Source organism: Ixodes scapularis, unplaced genomic scaffold, assembly GCF_016920785.2.
Source record: "Ixodes scapularis isolate PalLabHiFi unplaced genomic scaffold, ASM1692078v2 PGA_scaffold3__209_contigs__length_174095766, whole genome shotgun sequence".
Taxonomy (NCBI): domain Eukaryota; kingdom Metazoa; phylum Arthropoda; class Arachnida; order Ixodida; family Ixodidae; genus Ixodes; species Ixodes scapularis.
Genome location: NW_024609868.1, coordinates 112,987,059 through 113,011,267, shown reverse-complemented (window position 1 = coordinate 113,011,267; position 24,209 = coordinate 112,987,059). Strand labels below are relative to the sequence as shown.

At 48.3% G+C, this 24,209-nt stretch overlaps 2 protein-coding genes across 2 annotated transcripts in view; one reads left to right on the top strand and one right to left on the bottom strand.

Annotated features, from left to right (window-relative positions):
* The window catches only part of LOC120840847 (tachykinin-like peptides receptor 86C), a 39,034-nt gene extending 18,595 nt beyond the window's left edge, over positions 1–20,439 (bottom strand). The window contains exons 1-2 of the mRNA XM_042292848.1: positions 20,267–20,439; positions 17,056–17,206 (exon numbers count right to left, since the gene is read on the bottom strand). Coding sequence (XP_042148782.1) covers positions 17,056–17,206; positions 20,267–20,439 — 324 coding nt within the window. The remainder of the gene's footprint in view (positions 1–17,055; positions 17,207–20,266) is intronic.
* A 2,271-nt stretch (positions 20,440–22,710) lies between these two features.
* LOC120840848 lies at positions 22,711–23,802 on the top strand. Its single transcript, XM_040211605.1, has 3 exons — positions 22,711–22,875; positions 22,942–23,557; positions 23,615–23,802. Exons 1-3 carry the CDS (start codon positions 22,711–22,713, stop codon positions 23,800–23,802), a joined length of 969 nt encoding a protein of 322 aa, XP_040067539.1.
* The last annotated feature ends 407 nt before the right edge of the window (positions 23,803–24,209 follow it).

Genomic DNA, 24,209 nt, shown 5'->3' with positions numbered 1-24,209 from the left:
ACCAAAATAAGGCACAAGGAAACATCTGGCAAACAAAATATCAACACTTGAAAAGACCACGTACAATCAATATTTGTACTTCACACTTACACGCAACAAAAGCAAATCAGAGTCGTAAATGAATGGCACAAAACCACATAGTGTATTCGAAGACACCAAACCATCTTACAAGATATATACTTCAAACAAGACAAAATCAATGACGTGAAAGTGTGGCAGAGTAGGTGCAGAACACAAAGAGCAGATTCTGCGACATTGATGGTTGATCACAGGCAACGTCAAGTTCGTGTGAACTGTGAACAAAACGATGATTTAAATGATTGTGCAAATGCGGCATTTACAATTTCAAAAAGGCCATCTGTTACAATGTTTACCAGTTTTCTTTTAAGTGAAAATCTAAAACAGGGGTTGTATATATATTCTGAGAGTGATTAGCTATGATATATTCTACTTCTCGCGGATTGTAAAGTTACAAATCGCGACTTTTCTAAAGCCGTCATGCACTCTTCAGAGATAGAAGTCGGTCCTACGCCACTTTATTCTTGCGAAGCGGTCTGTCACACTGCACGTGTCAACATGAATATCCCGATGAATGTTCAAAAGAGTCAGTTTCATTAGATTCTCCTTGATCATCTTAGACCGCAACCACGCCAGTAAGCGACGGAGGGTTGAAAATGTGCGCTCTGCCGATGTGACGCTGACTGGCAGTGAGGCAAGAATCTGTAGTAACGTTCGCACATTCGGATACGAATCTTCATCGCAAGCGTCAAGGGATTGAATGGCTGTATGTGGAACCGGAATGTCAACAGTTTGTCCCAGCCATTTCACTTTCCACATGAGCGGTTCAGACGTAAGAGTTTTCGCCATCGCAGTTCGGCTATGTGACTTTAGGATGCGATGATACGTCGTTGCCTTCAAATAATTTCGTTACTAGAGTACGGGGTACACATTCGCCTAAGTCGTAAACCAAAAGGGTTTCTTCGGGACAACGCAAAGAGAGATCTTCAGTGATTGATTCCAAAATCGGAATGAAAGCTGTCTGCCGGTAGAGGGTTTTAAGGTCTTCAACCTATATGTCCTAGCTGCACAACTGTGAGGTTACGATCCGGGGAAAAGATAGTTCCCAACCTATTTCGCTTGCGGTAGCTTTAACTTCGGCGAGCAGTTGGATAAACTCACTGTCACGCATCTCTCTTTTGAGCCTTCGGTGAGAGAGTGTCGTGCAAGAGCTTGACCGCAGTTTGGAGCTCCCGGTCTCTTTCTGGAAAAACCGGGTCAATGGTTCTGTAAGGACAAAAGTGTTACTCATTCAAAACAACACAACCGGGAAATTGTTAGTTTGAAGTGCTGCAATCAATGTGCTTTCCTTAGCTGCAGACGACGTCTGGGTCTTCCAGTTCGCAATGATGTCCAGTTCTAGCAAGGCACTCTGCCACTCTATCCATCGGTTTTTGCAGAGCCCTGGCAGTTAACCTTTTAGGACGCGTCGAAGCACTGCATTTTGCTTTGACAACGACGGGAAGAAAGACGTAGTTGCCGCTGTTATTCTCATAAAATTTCGCACGTTCTGAACAAAGAATTACTTCCAAAGGCAGAAATTCAGATTAGTGTCGTGATGTAGGCGAGTTGGTTCATGGTAACGGAAATAAACAGCGCGCAAAAAATACACAGGACGAAAAGAAAGTGTGAACGACACAAGCGCTGAACTCACAACTAAACATTTATTGAAACAACACTAACAAAATAAACCGCACTATCGCTTCAGCACGTGTCAAGATAGGCAATTTCTTTGTTGTGAAGAAAAACCGATGTTTGGCTGACGCATGCATCTTGCCCCTCTTTTGTTATTGCATACGCTTCCAATAATTCCCTGGTAGTTTTATCTGTGCCCCTCCCGATGATGGTGATGTTATTGAATTGGGGATGGCATTTACAGGCAGCACAATGCAGAGGCAAGTGACCCCCAGCGGTCGACCGGAGTGTCCAGTCATGCTCACGTGCCCTGTCATTAATGCATCGGCCAGTTTGGCCGATGTACACTCTTCCGCAGCTTAGTGGTATCTTGTAAACCACCCCCACCACACAATCAACATACTTGTTCCTGTGCCTTACGGCACATTGGCTCCTGCCCCTAGCCTTATCCGCAATTCTAGGGCAGAGTTGCGCCAACTTTCGTGGCGCCGAAAACACAACAGGGACGTCAAACCGCCCGGCTACCTTTTTCAAATTGTGCGAGAGTTTGTGCATGTAGGGGAGTACCTGGGGTCTGGTTGCGGGTCTCTCTTCTTTCTGACTTGACCCTCCCTTAATCTTTTTTAGCAACGTCTGCGCCACTGCCAGAATAACTGACTCTGGGAAGCCGGCATCCGTCAGCCGCTGTACCTGCATGTTAAAACTTTCTGACATTGAATGGTAGCAGGACTTTTCCAAGGCAGTCTGGAGGCAAGAGGACGCAATGCTCCTTTTTACTAGTTTGGAGTGCGCGGAATCATTAGGGAGAAGTCCCTTCTTAGAGCGTGGTTGGTAAAGCCAACACACGTGACTTTCTTCAAAATCTAGTCTAAGGTCTAAAAATTGGAGGTGTGTCCTATCCTGTAGTTTATGGGTAAACCTTAGCCCGCCAGAATGCTGAGCGAACACATCCAACACTGCTTTTACAGTCCTGTCCTCAGTTCAGTTGAGTCCCGAGTTCAGCGCTTGTGTCGTTCACACCTTCCTTTCGTCCTGTGTATTTTTTGCGCGCTGTTTATTTTCGTCAGAAATTCAGAGCGCGGCTGAAGCAGGGACAGCGCACTGCGTTAACGGTTCTTCTTTAATCTCTCGAATTGCGCCACAAATCTAAGAAATCATAACACTGCAGCCATCTGTTCCAATGCCAACGCAATTCTCTGGTAGCAGTCCCATCGAGTTGTTCCCTTTTTTTTTACAATTTTCTCTAGGACTTCTCCTGTCAACGACGGCTCGTATGCCGAGCGGCGACTTTCATAATCGTTTCCTTACTCGCCCTCGGAAACAGAGACGTGACTATTTACACATTTTACAGTCACATCTTGTTGCGTAAATTTCATCTCGACATTTTTCGACGTAGCGAAAAACAAGGCTCATCTGGGACACATGTGAGACGTCGGTCGTTTCGTCGAAAATAATTCTGGGGATTTAGCGGTGATCAATTTCTTTTGAACCGGATCAAGAACTCTGTCTCCGCAGCATGCGATCAACTCATTTTGAATGAGGCTGCTAAATAGGCAGCTCGCGACGACGATATTTCTAGGTGGTCTTCCAAGGCCTTGTCTCCGGATTGAACTAGAAAACGCAGCGATTCCCAAAAGTTTCCTTGGTCAACGGGGCTCTCAGATATTTTATTGTGTTCACGCAAATCGAGGGCACCAATGTATCTATGTCCACGCAGTGGAATGCTTTGTTTGCAGATCAAGACGTTGCAGTGAGTAATTTGGCCTATTCGTTCACGGTTTTTGAGCAATCTTTTGCAGTCGTTGAGTCTCCAGTTAATTAGCAACGTGTTTTTGGGAGGGTGGGAGCAAGCGAGGGATGCTTTTCCAGCTTTGATGGCGTCAAGGTGATATTTGTTGTTGTTTTGCAGCTCTAGAGCCCCATCTTTTCCGAGCAGCTTCGCGAAAGAAGTGAGAGGTCGTGTATCGTGGTTATTCAGAGGAACGTTGTGCTGATACCCTCCGACACTTCTGACTACAAAGAATTGACAGTACTTGCAGAAAAGTCATCTCTTTCCGCCAGAGACCATCCGCTAGTGATATTTCGACTAGTGTTCTTTCCTGACGAAACGATTCTAGACTTTTCCTGTCTTGTAATGCTGCGACGCCGGGGTAAAAATAGCCCTTTGGCGCTTGATAGTGGTTCTCCAGTAATTGAAAAAGCGTAAAGTCTTCTGGTTTGCCTTTGCCAGCAAAATCCCCTACAGCAAACATACTTATGCGAATGGTCGATTCACTCACTTCCTTAATTCGCCCGTTGAGTCCGGCAGATGGGGCTGACCTCTTGCGGGCAGATGTCAGATCCGCTTGCCGAAAGGAAAAATGGCGGTGAGGTTGCGACAGGGCGCACGCACGAGGAGTCGGTTGTGACACTCCATCACAGGGTGGATGAACCCAGGGTGGATGAACCCAGGGTGGATGCCATCGGCGCCACCAACCAACTCGACGGAGCTGGAGCTTCTTTGATTATAGGTACTACGACAAGTTCGATTCTCAAGCGCTTACTTGTTCGGACAGATGACTCTTCCTCCTGCAAATTGGCAAGCGCTTTTTAATTACCACGTCTTGTTTTAACGCTTAGAAGTGCTGTAAAGTTGATGTTATTTGTGCATATTTATACAAATGTTTGTGTCGCTTACATGTTTGTTTCCGCTCGATGAGTGGCACAGCTCTAACGCATCCTCTTTAGAAGAGCTGATAGCACTGGGAGAGGAAAGGTCCAACGACTATGATGTTATGCATGACACGAGCAGGAAACTCGTCAATGAATAACCCGACGCTGTTGGCGACAGATCTGCGCTTGGTGTTGAACCTATGTTCTTCAGTGGTAGGAAGAGAGAGTCAATGCTGGAACGCTCGATTCGTTGGCAATACAAATGGGCCGTCTGAAAATTCGCAACGAACAGTTCTTAAGATTTCTTTCCCAACTTACAATGTACTGTTGCTTGTAATACACGTAGCTATTGTTTCTAAGTTTCCTACAACTAGAATGTTATTTGCCATTATTATTCGCGAAGAGCCGCTGTCAACCTGCATTGTGCTCTGTCGTGATTTGCCGTGTTGGAACTTGGAATATAGTGGCTGTCTATGTTGGGGGATAGGCGGCTTGGGCTAGGTAAGGGACCGGACTGCGGCAGGACGCCAGGAGCCAAGTGTCTCTCGAACAAATAATGCTTATTTAGATCATATTTACTGTGGTGGCGGATGAGGTTAGATTTAAGAGGGCAAATATTCTTGAGTGTGTATGCTCCTATTAAAGGATCTCATTTTCCTTGCGCCAAGGTGGGGAATTCGTGCGCTAGCATTGGCGACCAATAATTGCAGAGTTGCAGTTCCGAAAAAGCTCTGGCTTTGCCTCAATAGACCATTTGCTAAATCTTCAAAGAGCCCCGGCCCGCACTCGAGGAATCGTGGGGAATGTGTTCCTTCAGACTCCTGGTGAACGGTGATTTCAACAAATTCCATGGTTATACACTTTTTAATGTAATTTGGAGTCCCTCTGAACAAGCATCGTATAGACCCGGAGGACCTGTCATATCACTTGTGAAATGTCTTGTCAATGTCAGCGTTTTCGATACTGTGCATGCTGTCCACCCATCAACATGGCTGAACTGCATAAATCTCTTATATTATTATCGTTTTTATACAGCTTCGAAGACGCTGATATTAAGTTAGAAACGCTAAAAATTCTATAAACAGCCTCGCTGACTACGAGCTAAATGCTCGTTTTGGTTGTTTGAATTGTCGGCGTTTTAAGCAATTCCTGCTAAAAGCAACAATCACGAGAATGATAGATAATATTATAAGAGATTTCTGCAGCTCAGCCAGGTTGAAAGGTGGATCGCATGCAGTATACCAAAAACGTTGATATTAACAAGACATTTTAAAAGTGAAATGACAGGTGCAGTAAGGAGGTTTTTTGCGCGACACAGGGGACACGTACAAGCGAGTCGACACGGACAAGCGCAAACTTTCAACTACTTTATTCGTGCGCAATCGACCACGAACATCCAGAAAAAGCATGCGCAGCACGCTACACAGACGAGAAAAAACCGAAAATAGATAGTAAAGTCATCCACCAAGAAAGTGAAGTGCAGTTTGAAAGTGAAGTGCAGTTTTTATCCGGGTTGCTGGTTCGATAATGACTATCGTGGAATGTGTCTTGGTGGATGACTTTACTATCTATTTTCGGTTTTTAGAGCGCAGCTCTTAGGGGCCCGTTCCCGGCTTGAGCGGCGTCGGCGTCGGCGTCGGCGTTGGCGTCGGCGTCGGCGTCGGCGTCGGCGTCGGCGTAACCAAGGTCATCCCAAGGTCACGTGACCCCCAAGGTCACGTGACCCCTCCAGGTCACGTGACCCCTCCCAAGGTCATCTCAAGGTCACGTGGCCCCACGTGACCCCCTGAAGGTCACGTGACCCCTCGAGGTCACGTGACCCCTCCCAAGGTCATCTCAAGGTCACGTGACCCCTAGATGACCCCACGTGACCCTTTGAAGGTCACGTGACCCCCAAGGTCACGTAACCCCCAAGTCACGTGACCCCTCTGAGGTCACGTGACCCCTTTGAGGTCATGTGACCCCCGAGGTCACGTGGTCTCCTCCCCAAGGTCACGTGACCCCTCCCAAGGTCCTCAAGGTGACCCCCACTTGACCCCCAGGTCACGTGACCCCTCAAGGTCACGTGACCCCTCAAGGTCACGTGACCCCGAAGGTGACCCCCACGTGACCTCAGGGGTCACGTGACCCCCCGGAGCAAATTAAAGAATGAGGGGAGGAGGAGGAGAAGGAGGAGGGGTCTACCCTCCCCTCAGTACCCTTCACTCCTCCTCCTCAAGAGCTGCGCTCCAATTCGGCGTTACAAGGATTTGTAAACGGCTTTCACTTTTTCTCGTCTGTGTAGCGTGCTGCGCATGCTCTTTCTGGATGTTCGTGGTCGATTTCGCACGAATAAAGTAGTTGAAAGTTTGCGCTTGTCCGTGTCTACTCGCTTGTACTTGTCCCCTGTGTCGCGCAAAAAACCTCCTTACTGCACCATGAACCAACTAGGCCAACAACAAGTTATAATTGATATGACAGGTCTTTGGCTTTATAAGACGCTGGTTTAGGGTTACTCCGAATTACACTCAAAACTGTGTCACCATGACATAGAATTAAACGAAATTACCGATCAATAGGGAGCTGAAGGAACACCGTTTCCATAATTCCTTGAGCGCGGGCCGGGGCAAGGAGTTAAAATACAGATAAAAATAAGAAATGGGAACACTTTGAAAGGGGGGGGGGGGGGGGTGAGTGTTTTGTTATGATGAAATGTAAGCATATTTTAAAAAAGAAGGGATGACGAAAAGTTAGACGAGGTGGCGCTGGCTGCTGCCGGTTACAAAAGGTATAGCCATTAATATTGATCCATCCTTCCAGCTTGCGAGATTTAACAAATGGTCTATAGCCTTTTACCATCGCACACACGCACACAAACACACCCAAACTCTCTCTCAGCCCCGTCTTCATCTACCCCGCCGCCATTAATTCAAGCAGGGGTATTGTATCCTGCCTTAACCGCAAGGATTAACCTATGCTTGTATATAATAAAGCAGCCACTAGCACCAAAAGTCAATGTCAACTCCGCGATAGTATTAACTTCGTTTCTCACCTTCATCCCCTTCTCCGGGGCTCCTTCCCAAAAGCTTGGGCTTATCCCCGCAAATTACTGTTCCCGTAAAAGTCAAGACGATCCGTTCGACGCCTTCCGGGAACTTCTTCCGTGTGTCTGGAGGCGACGCCATGGTACTTAGCGAAAACGTCTCGGTTTAATGTCTGGGCGAGTGCCGTGATGCTACCGTGAAATTGAACTGTCAAATAACGATTTCTTGTGCGTGCCCAGAAGGCCCCCGACGATTTGCATCTCTGAAAGTCCGCTGAGTTTTCCACTTGAAACTCCAAGGTCGCATGATTGTCGCCGGAACTGAGGAAGACAGCCATGGCGGCGGCATTAAATTTCACCTGCCAGTACCCCGCTCACTTTCGATGTGAAAATGCCTGAGCTTTCCCTATTCTTTTGGGGGTTGTAAAACAAATTGCATGTTATAAACTATATTGACATGCTTGTATATCAAAATATAAGATCATTCTGTCTGACCTTTGTGCGTTAGCCGACCGACAATAAAAAATAGTCTTCCAAAACCATGGTGCCACTTGACGCTGTCTTATAAAGGCCTGTTCACACATGCAGCGGAGCGCTGCAAGCATAGCGCTTACCTCGCGCTAAGCGCGTGCTGACGGGAGCGTTCACCAGCTTTGTATCGCACCGTCAAAACTGTTGCTCATGGCAGACGATAAGTAGCTGACGGCACGTGAGGAGCGCTACATCAGCGCTTCGCTGCATGTGAGAACCGGCCTTAAGTGATCAAAAAGAAGAAATCTCCTGGATTCTTGGCAGAGAAAAAGCCTAATTTTGTGGTAGATGGCAAGGTGTCTCTCATTTCAGCACAACATCCCTCTCGTTTCCGGAATCTTGGAACAATCCTAAGGCGACGGCGGACGTGCCGCCGAGTGGAGACTTCAGGGGGACTGGTGGCCGAGTGGGCGAGCGCACACCAGCTTGGAGCACGTGAAGCGGAAGCTCGCGCTGCAGAGCCCAGGGACCGTGGGTTCAATCCTCACCCATGCCCGTTTCGAACTGAATGAGCATCATACCAGAGTGCGGTCGTTTATCACTATTGCGTGGTGCATGTTAAAGTCCCCAGGTTAGCGGTTTGTACTGTACTTGCTAAATTTCTCATCTATACAGCTGAGAGAGAAGTCGCCCGTTTAGGTAGACTAAGTTCTAGGCTGTATAAACATACACACATCCCAATTTTGTTTTTTAAAAGGAGAGTTCAAGAACATTGAAATAATTCGGGAGCTTGTTGGGTGCATCGTCGAAAGTTTGTTTATTCTTCGTCGAGGTCAAGAATTAAGCCACTACTATAATTCCTAAACAACGTCTGTGCGCGCTTGAGTGTTATCTTTTTGTGTGATGCATTCACGCACATTTGGCACACACATTGAGTTCAGTGAAAATAGATATTCGCACAACGATCGCTAAGGGCTTTCGTGCCTCTAGCGAAAGGGATGGTGTGTTATGAAAATGATAAGTGTTAGTGTGGGGACACAGTTCTGATCGGTGCCATTGCTCACCGGTGAAGCTAACAAGACTTATAGTGCTTTTCATATTTTCCATAAACCAAAAAAAAAGAAGGGCGATTTTGGGGGGGGGGGGGGGGGGGGGGGGATGTGACCGCCCGTTTCTCTCTTCCATTGGGACCGCCACTGGCCGTCACGCCATAGACGCGTCATGACCTATATATTCACCTCCTCATTTCAGTAAAGTGCTAATTCCTGCCGAATTTGCTTGGTTCTTTTTGCGCACTCTCGAGCGCTCTTTCCAGAGCGCGCCAGATCGGGGGGGAGGAGGAGGAGGAGGAGGAGGAGGAGGGAGGAAAGAAGGCGGTGGCCTGATCGGCTGGGTCTTTCGGAGGGCGCCCCTCCTCAGAGCGCTCCCTAGCACCCCGGCTCTAGCTGTCGGCGTGCCGAGCGGCATAGGTGTCACGTCTGAGATCAATGGGAATCAGGTGGTTCTGTTCACGATGGCCGGCGGTGGTCTGCAGGGTCCGGCATGACGGCGATGAATATCTGGTTCCACAAAGCGCTCGTGCGTTCGACGGTGCGAGGATTACAATTAACATACGGGACGACATTCGCTTGTTACTTTGACAGGAAACTCAACGTGTTTTATCTCAAGGTTGTGAATACGCTAAGCCTAACCGATGAAGAAACAGCTCCCAGAGCTCGCCGCTGTTTTACCGGGTTTTGTGGACTCTCCAAGGAATTTTCAGGTTTGCTAAATTGGCGTTTAACGGTTTGTGTTGTAAAATAAAAGGAGAGCCGACTATAATGCTATGTGATTTGTGTCACATGGAGATACGTGCTATATCATGTTGATGATGTTTGCACGATATACCGTAGTGAGAAAAATGTGTTTTATTAACCATTTCATATTCGCCTGTTCTGCCGTACGCATGACCGCTATCGCAGCGCGTTCACTGTCGAAATGCAATGACTTGACAACTATTTCCAAACAGTAGTTTTCGTTCCGTTCTGCGAAAATTAATTCGCATGCTGCTGGTTTTTTTTTTTTTTTTGGTAACAGCATGTTGATGCGTAGAATAGTCTATAGTCCGTCACAACCGTTATTTCATCATGTTGGGGGCGTAAATTTAGTTGAATCGTCCATTGCACGCTGTACAATTTTTTTTATATACTACTAATGTCACGTACATTTACCCGTGACTGGTCTGAGAATGTCAGAGCGCTCTGAGCCCAGCAGTTGTGATCGGCTGAAAAGGATCTCGAGTAGCTCTGGCGGCGAGGGTGGGCGCTCTGTTAAATCAAGGTCACAGGAGAGAGTCGACCACCCTAATCTTCCATCTGGTAGAACGAGCAGGGGTCAATTTCCTAGCTATGGCATTTCAATATTGAATTCGGGACTTTTACGCGATAAACCAGCGAAGGGCATCTGGCTCGCCCCAGTGGGGACTAATTTCGACCTCCTGGGGGCGTCCTGACGTGGAACAAAAATTTCGATTACACGGAGCCTTCTCCGCAATACGCCGACGTCGGAATGCGGGCGCCCAGGCTGGTATTTGGACCCGCCACCTGGGGAGCCTTAGGTCACCGCTTGGCCTCGGAGCTACCGAGGAGGCGGCTTATGGAAAAGAAACAAAGAATAAGCGGCCGCAGCTTCAATCGGCGCTCAAGTCGCCCGAGCGCATCCTCGGGCACCCGAGTTTTGGCTGTGCTGCAAGAGCATTCGTTCTACGGGCTGCCAGTTGTCCTAAGCTAATTTACAGTTGATACGTTCTTGAGGGAAAACGAAAGATATAATCTTACATAAATATTTCAATTAGTGTATTATGTAGGATATAAGAAAAGAAATCGATCAGCCTTTCCACTCTCGTGAAGAAGGAAGACCAGCGGAACTGTACTTGATACACTGTGTCCTTCTTCTTCGTCGTCTTTTGTTTTTTGCGCTGTTTCCTACGATGAATTTCCACCAACGCGCCAAACTATCCATTCTTCTATGGTAGCGGGAGCCTGGAAAGGTTGGCGCTATCTACGAGCGACGGTGGAAACCATACTGGTTGTGTGCTTGCCGCCGTTGCTTATAGATGGCGGTATCTGTCCAGGTAGGTTTGTGTCGACGTACCGGACACGATCCTGGGGAACCTAACCCTTAAAGGGACACTGACACCCCCCAATTTTTCCCCCTTTTTTGTCACGCGATTTGTTATGATGTCGGAATGCTGCCCAATTAATATTTTGCTACCGAATCACCTATTTGTTTAGTAAAGCAAAAAAACGCAACTGCTTGAAATTAAAACCGAAACTCCCGCACCCCTAGGAGAAGTGGAGAGGATAGAGTGTGTGGCGGAAGTCACGTAACTACACCAAACCGTGCGGTTTTTTTTTTTTTCCACACGTAGTAGACGCATTGCGTTCGTTCGCCGTGCGATTCCTTTGCAGTTATGTTTGTTCCGCTCGCTGTTCTGTACTTCAATATGAGTTGTTTTGTACATTTAAGTGTTGGCAATTAGTAGTGAGTGCCAGTGGTGAATTCCCGTGATCGGCTCCAAAAAGAATACTCCCAAGATGTTGCGTCAAGAGCTGCCTCACACGTCCTGCATCTGAAAGTGACATTGTGCGGCAGAGTCTGTACAAGTCTCCAAAAGTTCAACGTGATCGGGATCAATGGCTGGCTGCAATTCCTGTAGAACGATCACGCGAAGCTCGGAAAGCGGACGCTACCCGATTCATATGCTCCTTGCATTTTGTGGAAAGTGACGACATTGAGTTCGCAGGTGTCAAAAATGGAATCCTATTCCATTTAGATCAGCGACGTATCGTCCAAAAAATTTTTTTTTTCAGTGATAATTGTAAAAAAAGAGATGTAAACATCGCAAAATGCTTGTCAAAAAAAAAAAAAAAGAAAAAAAAAAAAGAAGAAAAAAAGTGCACATACACCACGGATCGAACCCGTGACCTCTATCTGTAAAGCAAACGTCTCTCCACTTTTTTTTTTTTTTTTATTACCAGGTTTGCATAAAACAATACAGAATAAATGCGAAGAACTGTATGTTGGGGACGGTAATAGACACGCGTTACACAACACACATATGAAAAGTTGAGTGAAATCTAGCCTGTCTTGCTAGAGTAAGTGAAGTTAAAAGGGTTTTAAAGTTGCCAGCTCATCCAGAACAGGCAGCCACTCAAGGTCACTGTTGATCTTTTTGTAGCATTCCCGGAGGCGTTTAACGCTGTCAATGAAATACTCGCGGACAGTACGGGCGTTTACGTCTGCATGATGTACCGCCATTCGACTTGTCCATATACTGTGGAGCCCCAGGAGCAGGATTGTGTCAAATGGTACCGGTTCACTGTCTGCCGTTAGAAAACGAATCCCATACGGTGTTAACGGTAGTTCTTTTTTGATTGTGCGCTGGAGCAAGTCCCAGTATAGCAAAGCATCCCAACAATCTAAAAAGACATGCTCGATACTTTCTGGCTGCTTGCATAATTGGCAGTTTACTGTCCAGTACAAATTTATTCCTTTAGCTTCTAAAAAAGTTTTTACGGGTAGTGTTTCACTGTGTAGTTTAAAAAAGAACGTTTTAACCCCAGGGGGAACCAACGCTTTTTTAACATGTTTTTGCACGTCCTGTCCGGGGGCTCCAGCGTATATGGACCTATACCGTGGCAAGGACATTAACACATCCACCAAATCTCGCGTCAACCTTTTGCGCGATACAACAGACAAATAATCCCGAGAAAACCGTACAAAAAGGAAACGACACGATGATACAACTTCTCTCAAAAAACGCGATAATGTTCCGTAACGAACACGGCATGACGAAACCACATAACTGGGCAACACATCAAAGAGCTTTGTTTGTATTACCGTGCGCAGAAATGGGTCAGATTGATCGCGCACAAACATAAATCGTGTAACGAGTTGACGGATGAAGAAGTGACACAGACCAACACCACCATCTCGGGGTCGAAGGAAAAGATTGGTTCTACTAGTCCGTTCCCATTGAGACGCCCAAATGAATACTGCAAACACCCGGTTAATTCGCTGAATATTGACTCTAGAACAATGTAATACTTGAAGAACGAACCATAGTTTCGACATAAAGAACAAGTTACAAACTGTCGCACGTGCGAAGATCGACAATTCTTTCGTTACCCACTTTTCCGCGGTTGCCTTCAGTTGATTAGTTTCCTCCCGCCAGTAGTCGTTATTTTCGCGATAATGTCTTAACGGGACACCTAGATACTTTTGGGGTTCCCGAGCCCATTGGATATTTTCAAAAAAGTTTGGCGCAGAAGCCCACTCTCCGTGCCATAGCCCGTAACACTTCGACCAGTTGACCGCACATGCTGTGACGTCACAAAACCGCTTAGTCGCTTCCACAGCCCTTGTGACGCTTCTAGAGTCTGAACAAAAAACAGCTATATCGGCTGCATATGCTAAAATTTTTACTTCGCACTCGTGCAAAGTGAAACCCCTAATGTCCTTACATTGAATGATGTTGCGGCAGAAAGGTTCCAAAAAAATCGCGAAAAGTAACGGGGATAAAGGACACCCCTGCCGTACTGAAGAAAGAACGTTTATCCGCTTAGTGACTTCTCTGTTAATTATTAATTTTATTGAACAGTTTAAATAAGCCATTTTTACTCTTTCGAGAATGAGAGACCCGATTCCTACGTGCTCTAAAATTTGAACAAGTACGTCATGACATACACGATCAAAGGCTTTTTCCAAATCGATTTGGAGCAGTGCGATTGTCCGATACTCAGCATCACAACACTCCAGCACACTCCTAGCTGTGTGTATAGTCGTACAAATACTCCGGCCTTTAATTCCGCAGGTTTGATGAGGTCCTACAATTTTCCAAATTACACTCTGCAAACTCCTCGCTAACACCTTCATGAGAAATTTATAATCAACATTAGCAAGGGTGATAGGTCTATAGTTGCTAGGGAAGCGTAGCTTAGAGGCGTCGTTACCTTTCGGTATCAAGACTGTATGCGTACACAAAAAGGAGCCCGGTAACCTATGACTCCGATAAGACTCATTAAAAACCCGATGCAACAACGGCGCTATTTCTGGTTTGAATTTCTTGTAAAATGCAGCCTACTTTGAACCTTTTCAGTAAATTGCTTATCGTCCAAGAGCTTAGCGTTTAGCTTCCATAACTCCCAGGAGAAGCTAGAGCGGTTCTTGCAATGACCCACTGTGAAAGTCACTACGCTGTGGTCACTGAAAGACACGTAACTGACTGCATAACTACCACATTCGGGCACAATGTCGACCGAAACATACGCTCTGTCCAGCCTCGCATGACTGCTACCTTGGTGGTGCGTATAGATCACACGATTACCGGTTGACGTACATTGCGCTACGTCTTCAAGTTCGAAATCTTTAACCAAATTATTTAGCTGCTCCCCGGATTTATCTCTGTTGTGTGGTCGGTTTGATCGGTCTTCAGGTGAACAGATGCAATTAAAATCTCCTAATAATACCATGATTCTATCACTCTGGAGGTAAATGGAAATATTTTCAAAGAAAGTGCATCGCTCGCTTTCCACATTGGGGGCGTAAATGCATATAACCCTCCACCTTAAATTGGAGAAAGAAAAGTCACAAATAACAAAACGACCCGACGCGCATGCAATAACATTTTCCTCCATGATTCCTGATGCTTTCTTCAAAAACAGGCAACAGCCGCCTGACCTACCGACAGAGTGGCTCACACATACATTGTACCTCGACATAAACGGTCGCACCATGAGGTCGGTCTGACTCATACACTCAACTTTTGTTTCTTGGACAGCAAGTACGTCCAGGTCGTTCTCCGTGAGTAGGCGACTAAGTTGACACTGGCGGCGACGTGCCGCTAAGCCCCTAACGTTCAGAGTTCCAATACGGAGCCCGGACGTGAGCCCTACCATTTTTTGTTTTGTTTTTGTTTTTAGTGTCGACAGACCAACCTCCTGGTGCTTACCTGTCGCTTGGCTCCTGCAGAGCTCGGCTCATGGCGCAGAGGGTCTCTGTGACAGTTCCCCATCGCGGGTCAGCGACGAGGACCGCAGCTTGGTGGCGTAACGACCTTTCTTTCCGATTAGTTTCCACTGGCCTTGTGGGCGATGTAGCTCCTATGCCTGTTGTCCTTGGTCTCATCATCCAGTCGCCGCTTCACATTCGCAAGGTCCAGTTCCATTAGTGGCTCGTTCACGTCACCCTTGTCCACGGCGTCTGTGCCTCCCGCCGTCGTCGCCTGCGTCTCCTTTCCAGGTTCCTCAGCGTCGGGCGTCGAGGCCTTGGCCGTCACCTCTGCTGCGTTGGTACCGTTAGTTGTATCACCTGTCGTAGCTTGCTCCGTTGTCTCCGGTAGGCTCGAAGGCAGCGTCGCCGCCTCCTCCGTTTCTGTTTCGTCCATGATGATTTCGTCATCTTCATTGGTGGCTCGATTAACTACTGCGCTAGCATACGAGCGCACGCACTCCTGGGACACGTGGCCGAAGCCTCGGCACTGGCCGCACCGGGGCACACGGCAGTCACGTCGTATGTGTCCTGCCCTGCTGCACCGCAGACAAACCGGCGCTCGTCCAGGGACGACAACAAGGATCGTGCCCCCGTTAAGCTTCAGCTGGTGAGGCAACTTGTCCGGCGTCATTCCCTCCTTCAGCGTGACTTTGGCAATCCTTGTGGTGGACTCGATATCCTCGAAGCCATCCACACGCCAGTTTTCCTTGCTCACCTCGTTGACAGTCCCGTACTCTTCCAAGGCTCTTCGGAGAACGTCGTTGGGGACGTCGAAAGGTACCCAATGCAGCTTGACCCGCACTTCCTGCCTGTTGGGGTCCACGGGAATGCACAGTTTACCTTTGACGGTAAGCCAGCCCAGCTTGAGAAGCCGCTATTTCGCCGCCGCACTCCTCAGGCTGCACAGCCACACGTGTCCCATCTGGCATACGCCGAGCCCTGCAACTTCTTTGAAGATGTCGACCTTTTCCAACGGTTCCTTGAAGTCTCCAATTCGAAGCGGCCTGGCATTTACGTCGCAGTGAAGATAAACTTGGTTCTTCGTTTTATCGCCCGCCGGCAACGTCGGCAACAGAATCCGGTAATCAGCGGGGATACAAAACGCCCTGTCACCACGGCCGGCAACGACCGTTATCGTCGCTCGATCGGAGCTCGCCATCCGTGCGTCCGCACTGCTCGGCAGCCGAAACACGAATGCGGACGTCTCTCCACTGAGCTGCTGGAGGAACTCTTTCATGTGTAGTAATGCAGCCGGGAGACTGTATGTCGGAAGTTTGCTGCCGATTTCCCTTCAAAACATGCACTCCTGCTTTGAAGTCGGGCAGCACCACGCATAGGCCACATTCGCACCTTGTAAAGAAACCGTACGCCTGCGTATTCAGCTTGAAATACGCACTTCGTGCTTGACGTTTAAGCGAGCGATGTCTTCAGCCACAAGAAGGGACGACGACTCGGCGACGTCTTCGTGCAATCGGCTTGCTGGTTGGGCGTGTCGTACGGGTAAATATCAGTTCTTTTGATCGGTCCAAAATTTCTCTTTCGAAAAAAGACAGAATTCGCCGGTCCCGTGAACGACAGTTCTAAAGTAGAAGTCCAACGCCCGTCCTCCACTGCTATCCGCTAGACCCACGATACGCGAAACGACGAAATGTTGAGAAAAATGCTGTGAACGCACAGAACGCTTCCGGTTGTTTGTGGTACCTTAACGTATTTGCAGTTTTTTGGAAGTCACAAAAAGTGGGTTTCATAGTTTTTTTCAATTTTTAATATTGACTGTGTGCCTTCATTGACCCACGACTTTGATTAAATTTGGTGGTCGCGTCGAAAGCTTAGAAAATGGAGAAGAGAGTGAGCGCGACTCAAACCGGCTGTTCTGGGTCGGCGGTTTTCGGGCGGAAAGAAACCGAATTTCGAGCCGCAAGTTCTGTTCTGGATAGTTGGGCTCTCATATGTCACGTACAACTAATAACCTTGGCGAGCATAAATACCCTGTCAGTGTCCCTTTACCAGCTCCGCTGTAAAAAAATAAAAAAAGAAGACATAGCGGTATGGGGTTTGAGCTTTGTAGCCTTCCGCAACAAGATAAGCTAAAACGGCTTCGGGAATAGACCATAATACATCTTTGACGCCGCGAAAGATGTATGTTTGTGGCGTTTAATCTCAAGCCCAACATAAAACTCGCTGACCTTTTGTTTGCTCCTTAGGGCGTTCTGCTGGTGCTCGGTGAACTCTCCGATGCAGCGACTGCCCCACAGGACGACGCTCATACGCGTGTAGGTGACCGCCATGGTGGCTACAGGCACCACGTACGTCAGCACCAGGAAAACCACGTTGTACCTGCACGTGAACCGTATTGGGAGATGAGTCAAAGCTGCAATGCATTTAACTCCTTCTTTAATTTGGCGTCAAACTCCGTGGTGCCATCTATTGGGTAGCCCCGCCACACTTCCGGTTCACGTATATTTCCCAATTTTTTTTATCATTCTTTTATCATTGGAGTGAATTTAGTCTGACACAGCTAGAAGTGGCCATTTCCAGGAGATAGCCTGTACATTTGATTTCGCCAGTACTTCGAAATCCGCCGCCTAGTTCAGAACCGGAACTGCTTGGGGGTTATTTGCACACTGGCGCCACCACGTTTCCACTCACGCGAGAAAGAGCGAATAAGCGGGTATCGCCAGCACCATCTAAATGGACAGCCGTCGTTCCGAATTTTCTTGGTCTTCAACTCATGACCAACGCTGGACGCGGATTAGTCAAGAGCTGCGTCACTGTTCGGCAGGATATCCTGTTTTTACTTATTAGAGAAGTGTTCGATCCGAACACTGTCGTAGGATTTGTTTCCAACATGCCTCCCGCGCTGAGCGGAAGTGAAACATGAAGGTCAGCACTACTCCCTTTTGTTTTTGTGCTGTTAGTGGCACTGCGTGCTGCTTCTGCCTCTCCATCTTGTGATCATGGAAGACTGACGGAAGAGTCAGTAGTAAAAGGTGTCGCCTTCAGTGTCAATTCTTAGTGCGGAATTCCACCATACTCAGTTCAGCCTTAAAAGGACCGTGCATCAATATTCCATTGGAATGTTTTTCACTTTGCACAAGCTTACTGGCACTAGTGGGACTCAAGGATACTCGCACGCAACGCCACTGGCCAAGAAACTCCTTTGTTGCGGTGTAATTTCAAGCACAAAAGCGAGCGCTTCCGTTCTATCTCTCCTTGGCAAAACTTGATGACGTAACTGGGCGGTCGCAGTACTTCCCAGTAACGATAATTGGATGCGGCTGATGGACTGGACTTGAGCATTGCATGGGCACTCAATTTGGGCTCGTGTCCAATCGCTGCAATGGCCGACAACAGCCGAACCATAAAAATATCTGGAACTGTGCGCTTGTTATGTGGCTTGCCAACCCCAGCGCGTGGGTGTAATCAACATTGGCGGCATACAATCGGCTTTAGATCACGTGGCCGCTTTTTCTGTCTGCGTGTTGACGGGGTGAACGCTGCTCGTTATTCTTTAATTTTTTCTGCGACTTCGATTGCGTGTTGTAAAACGATCGAGCGTTTCACAGGTCATTAACGTTAGGGATCCGTTCTTAGCAGTATTTGTCCAAAGTTCAAAAACTGTTGCATCATCCGACTGCAGCCAATCTCACTAGCATAAAAGCTTGAGGTCGCTGCTTCGAAGGGTTCTTCCGCAGAACGAGAACTCGCGCTAGAAATGCACGTCTCAAAGTCAGGAGCGCGGGCTAGCTCGCGCTCTTAGCTTTGGCTGCAGTCTCAGCTTCAGGATGAACAGAGTATTGGCAACGTGTGCGATCGAAAGCGTCGGGGTGGTCGGCCTTCCACAATTGGCCGAATGCTGACTATGACGTCAGCAAAGGAGTTCTTATGGACGGTAATAAGAGGAACGTGAGGACTTTAATTTTGACGGTGTTGACAGTGTTGGTTCAAGAACGCTATGATTTCAAGCTTCCGCCATGCTAATTACAAACACAATCGAACTTGTTGTTCGCAAGGTAATGACGTCACAAAAGGTAACCATACAAGGGCGCCACCGAAACACCTCGCCGCTAATAGAGCAAGATACAGAAACAATCGACACCGATGCAGCGTGGTCGCGACAGTACATTTCGCAGGCTTACAATCACTCGTGCATGGTTGTGCCTACTTCACCGGCACGAGAGGTCGCAAGCTTGCCAAAGGTAAGGGAGTATTCACTGGACGCCATATTTGTGGGTATTGTTTAGAGCGCATGCTCAGAACGAGCCCACATTAATAGGCTGCTAAGGCCGGCACTCTTGATGGTGCGGAATGCACGTTGCAAAAGAACTGTGGAAACTCGCCATCAGCACGCGCTCAGCATTCGCGCACAGAGCTATGGCCGCCAGTGAATACTCTTTATATTCGTATGCATGCTACAGGTGCTGGAGGTTTTCTGTGCCAATTTTCTCTGTGTATCGTTCTATACTCGGTTAGCAATTAAGCTGGGACTACAGCCGAAGCTACAAGCGCGAGCTAGACTGCGCTCCTGTTTTTGAGTCGTGTATTTCTTGCGCGAGCGCTCGTTCTGCGGATCAACGTTTCAAAGCGGAGGTCCTGTGCTCTCGCGCTTGCAGCATTGGCTGCACTTTCAGCCTAAAGGTGAACAGAGTATTGGCGACGTGAGCGACCGAAAGCGTCGCTGTGGTCGGCCCACCGCAATTGGCCGAATGCTGACTATGTCGTCAGCAAAGGATGTCTCATCGATGGAAATAAGAGAAATGTAAGAACTTCAATTTTGACGGTGTTGGTGGCGTAGCTTTGAGAGCGCTATGATTTCAGGCTTCCACCATGCCCATTACAAACGCCATCGAACTGGTTGTTCACAGGGTAATGACGTCACGAAAAGAAACCGAACGAGGGCGCCACCGAAACATCTTGCCGCTAATAGACGATCACAAGCACGGCATCCGGCCGCCGCCTCGTCTCTGCTCGTGCGGGCAAGTAGGTGCAATTGCAAGCTTGCCAAAGCTACGTTCACGCGCACACTGCACATGCTTGCACGCGTAAAATAGCTCGTGGCCGGTTCCATTCTGAGTGCTCCTGTAATTGTATCAGCCGGCTCTCGGCTGATGAGAAAGTCAGTCCGACGCTGCTGGCGTGGTTAATGCAACAATAACCAAAGTCTCTTTGGCATCGTTTATAAGCCGAAAACAGGGGTGGGGAGGGGGGCAACGGTACCGACGGCATGACTCAGTGGTATAGACGACATACCATAAGCAGCATGATAAGATTGTCATGCGGTGCGATATCGGCATGATACATTCCCCTTTGTTTAGTAAGAAATATATAAAATAACCTAGGTGAGCAAACGACAAGGGAATACCATGCTAAACAATTTGTTCGAAATGCTGCCCGTACCGCAAGCGCTTGGGTGCAACCGTAGCTCGCGTAGATCTTCTAGGCGCTGGTGGACCGCGTTTGGCCTTGAACAGTTTGAGGAGTGGTCTGCTTAGGAGTAGTTTCGTTGGCTCTTCTTTGAGCCCTTGGATGAAGTTGCATTTCCGCTCCGGCGTCTTCGAAGTAACTGACATCACTGTCAGCTGATGAGTCGCGATTGATTGTTTCCGATGTTGCCAGAAGATGCTGACATTTCCGCCGTAGAGTTGTTCCACTTTCCGTCTCCAAGGTTGAAGATCTAGGCGCAGCTGTACCCGTGACCTTAGCCTTCGAAGACTAGGCCTACATGAACTCAAATCGAAAAATAAAACGGATCGGTTACGGTTACAGTTACCACTTCCTGTTGATAATGGTTTCGTTTTGTTTTTTTACGGTTTTAATTTTTACGGTTTTAATTTTTACGGCTTCGGTTACCGGTTGCATGCGTACCTAAAATTCGCTTTATTTCGGTTTTTCCAACAATTTGTTTAATCGAAATGTTAGAGAGCCGTTTTATAATAAGCGGTTTAAAGTAGTCCCCAATGTTCACCAATGTAAAATTCAAGGAAGTTAGAAACGTCCTAAAACTTTTAATTGGTGAAAAGCTGCACACGTTTATAGCTCCAACGCTTGTTCACTACATCTACTTTCATTATATAGTTTGATACTTATGCATAATTGTTACTTCCGCTACTGCCGGATAATCGCATTCTTTATAATAAAAATATAAATAAACATTCCTGCTTTGTTGTTTGGGAGCTTTTGTAAACAACCCTAAGAAAGTTCCCACTGAGTATTGGAAGAACCACTCGCACCTTCTCGTTGCTACAGTTTATTTCAACTTAATACATGGAGACGAGTCTTCACCCACCCTGAAGGGAGGAGCAGAACAATAGCCATCCTTTAGCAAAATACAGCTAAGTGGAATAAAATAATAAAATTGAGGACTGGGCTAGTTAGTGAAAGCCAAAGGTAATGTAAATACAATAGCCCAAAGCATGGAAGACTAAGGAGAGGAGCGAACGACAGAAAGCTCTACAAATATGTCATGTGTTGTTCGTTCTTTTCCCTAGTCGTCGTTGATGTGCCATATTACACCGACGTCATGCTTGCTATTTCCAAGCATTTGCCTATGGTTATCGAAGCGCACATCTCTCGCTGGCCGATTCTGTGAAGTTAAAAAAATGGTGCGTTTATACTTAAGAAAAAATAAAAAAGGTGCGGACGCAAAAAATGAAAATAAAGTGCGGACGTACATTATGTATATATATAACTGAGAAGAAAAAAGAAAAAAAAACCTTGGTGAAAACCGCAACAACGGACGGTTTATTCGAAAGTATGCCAATGAATGAACAGTCATGGAACAGTACTTAATCGAATGATTAAATGTTTTACGAAACCGCCTAAAGCCAAAATCATCGGCAGAGCCAGCATTTGAACTCTGGGCCTCCCAATGTCCTGTCGGGTGTGTTTTTTATATATTATATTGTATTTATTATACAGGCCGCGGGCTACTTCCCATTTTACATTTGTGTATATGGCTCTGAATTTTTTTATTTTTCGCCCACTGTTTGACTGTGTTTCAGACCAAATTCCTCCTTCACTCAATTGACTTCCCTTTCTTCTGCGTGTTTGGTCGACTTTGCCGCACTGCCCACCGCTCCACCTTCACCCGCTGCCCGACAGCGCATGGGCAGATGCCTCCGGAGTCGGTTTAAGAGTACTTGTAGCGGACTGTGTGCAAGCAATCATAGCCCCTCTGCCAAGGTCAGTATAACTCTGGGAAGCAATCGCCGTGCTCTGGTGCGCGTGCATTGGCGAAAAAGGGACTCTTCTACACGCGGAAAACACAGCTTTGAAGGGGCTTTACACAGCTTTGCTGGGGGATCGGTGGCCGAGTGGTCTAGCGCACACCAGCTCGGAGCACGTGGAGCGAAAGCTCGCGCTGTAGATCCCAGGGATCCTGGGTTCGAGCCCCACCCCTGCCCGTTTCGATCTGGATGAGAATCGTACCGGCGTGCCGTCGTGTATCACTACTGCCTGATGCACGTTAAAGACCGCAGGCTAGCGGTTGTACCGCACTGGCTAAATTTCTCATCTGCAGCTGGGAGACTCGTCTCCCCTGTGAGGCAGACCAAGTTCTAGGCTGTATAAGCACACACACAACCCAATTTATTTTTATTTACACAGCCTTGGCTTGTGGCGACGCACAATCACCAACATTTTGGCGCACTACAACCTCGTCGTCGTCTGCTTCTGGGAAGCACGGCCGCGCGCTACCCAGGCACGCGGGGCACAGGAGCGTCCGTCGACCGCCGCCGCCCAGGCAATAAAACCGCCGTTCCTTTTCTATGTTGGGATTCGCTCGTCACCACGACGCAGCATCCCACATCTGGTGACCCGGAAAACGAACACAACACGTCGCCATGGCCGACCAAGAGGACCTTCAACAACAAATGAAACTACTCCAGGAGCAGATTTGGACCCAGCAGGAACTGATTCAAAGGCAACAGCAGCAGATTCAGCAACAGCAGCACCAACTCGATGGTCCCGTGCAACAGAACCCTGCTAACGCCAACACAACACCGCCCGTGCCTACCAGCACCGCAGCAGGCGGCGGAACCCCTGCAGCTGTCATCTCGGCCGCTGCTTCACTCGGCGTCTGCCGTGTGGCCGTCAAACTTCCGCCGTTTTGGGCGGACTCGCCTGAGGTATGGTTCGCACAACTCGAGGCGCAGTTCTCCTTGGCGCGCATCACCCAAGACCGAACGCGCTACGATTATGTCGTCGCCAACTTGGACAGCCGCTACGCCAACGAGATACGGGATATCCTCGACAATCTACCAGCGGCCAACCTTTATCAACATCTGAAAACTGAACTCAACCGCCGCCTGTCACTATCGGAAGACCAGAAGGTCCGTCAACTTATTCAGTCCGCAGAACTCGCCGAGCGCAAGCCATCACAGTTCCTCCGCCACATGCAAGTCCACGATTTTTTCCTGCGGACACTATGGCTCCAACGACTACCACCACACGTCCAGGCCATTCTGCAGGCTCAACCTACACTACCTCTAGACCAACTTGCCGAAATTGCTGACCGCGTCATCGAGGACAATGTACCGCCGCTGTCGCCCACCGTCCACGCCGTCGAAGCAGCGCTGGACACCACAGAGCTCGCGCACCGAATCGACGATATCACGCGGCAGCTCAGCTCCATTCAACGACGCCTGGATCAAAGTCCTCCGACGCGCCCCCGTTACCGCTCACAGAGCCGTGACCGTAACACCGGCCCGTCACAGCAGCCTCGTGACAGCAGCCTCGTGACAGTAGCCGATGCTACTACCATCGGCGCTTCGGGGACAGAGCCCGACAATGCCGACCACCCTGTTCCGCCGGACATCAGGGAAACGCCAACGGCAGCTTGTGGACGCGGCTACGAGCTGTCAACCCGCAGGCCGCCGCATCTTCGTCACCGATCAAATCACAAAGCAGCGGTTCCTTGTCCACTGTGGCTCTGACATTTGCTGCTATCCTCGTACCCATCTTCAAGGTTCCCATCCACCTACGTCTTTGGAGCTCAGCGCAGCAAACCGGTCCACCATCAAGACCTACGGCCCGATCCGTCTGCACGTTCAACTAAAAAACCTACACCGTGACCTCCATTGGAATTTCGTTATCGCCGACGTCTCCGAGCCAATCATCGGCTTTGGCACACTACAACCTCCTTCCCGACTGTCGCCACGACCGACTCATTAACGCGACAACGGGATTTTCTTCGCCAGGCCAGCGCACGACCACCCCCCCCCCCCCCCAGCCCAGCATTAAAGTACTCGGTGTGGAAAACCTTTCGCCGTACCACGCCATACTCGCCGAATTTCCCGGTTTAACGCGACCCAGCGGGCTGCCACGGGACGTGCGACACACC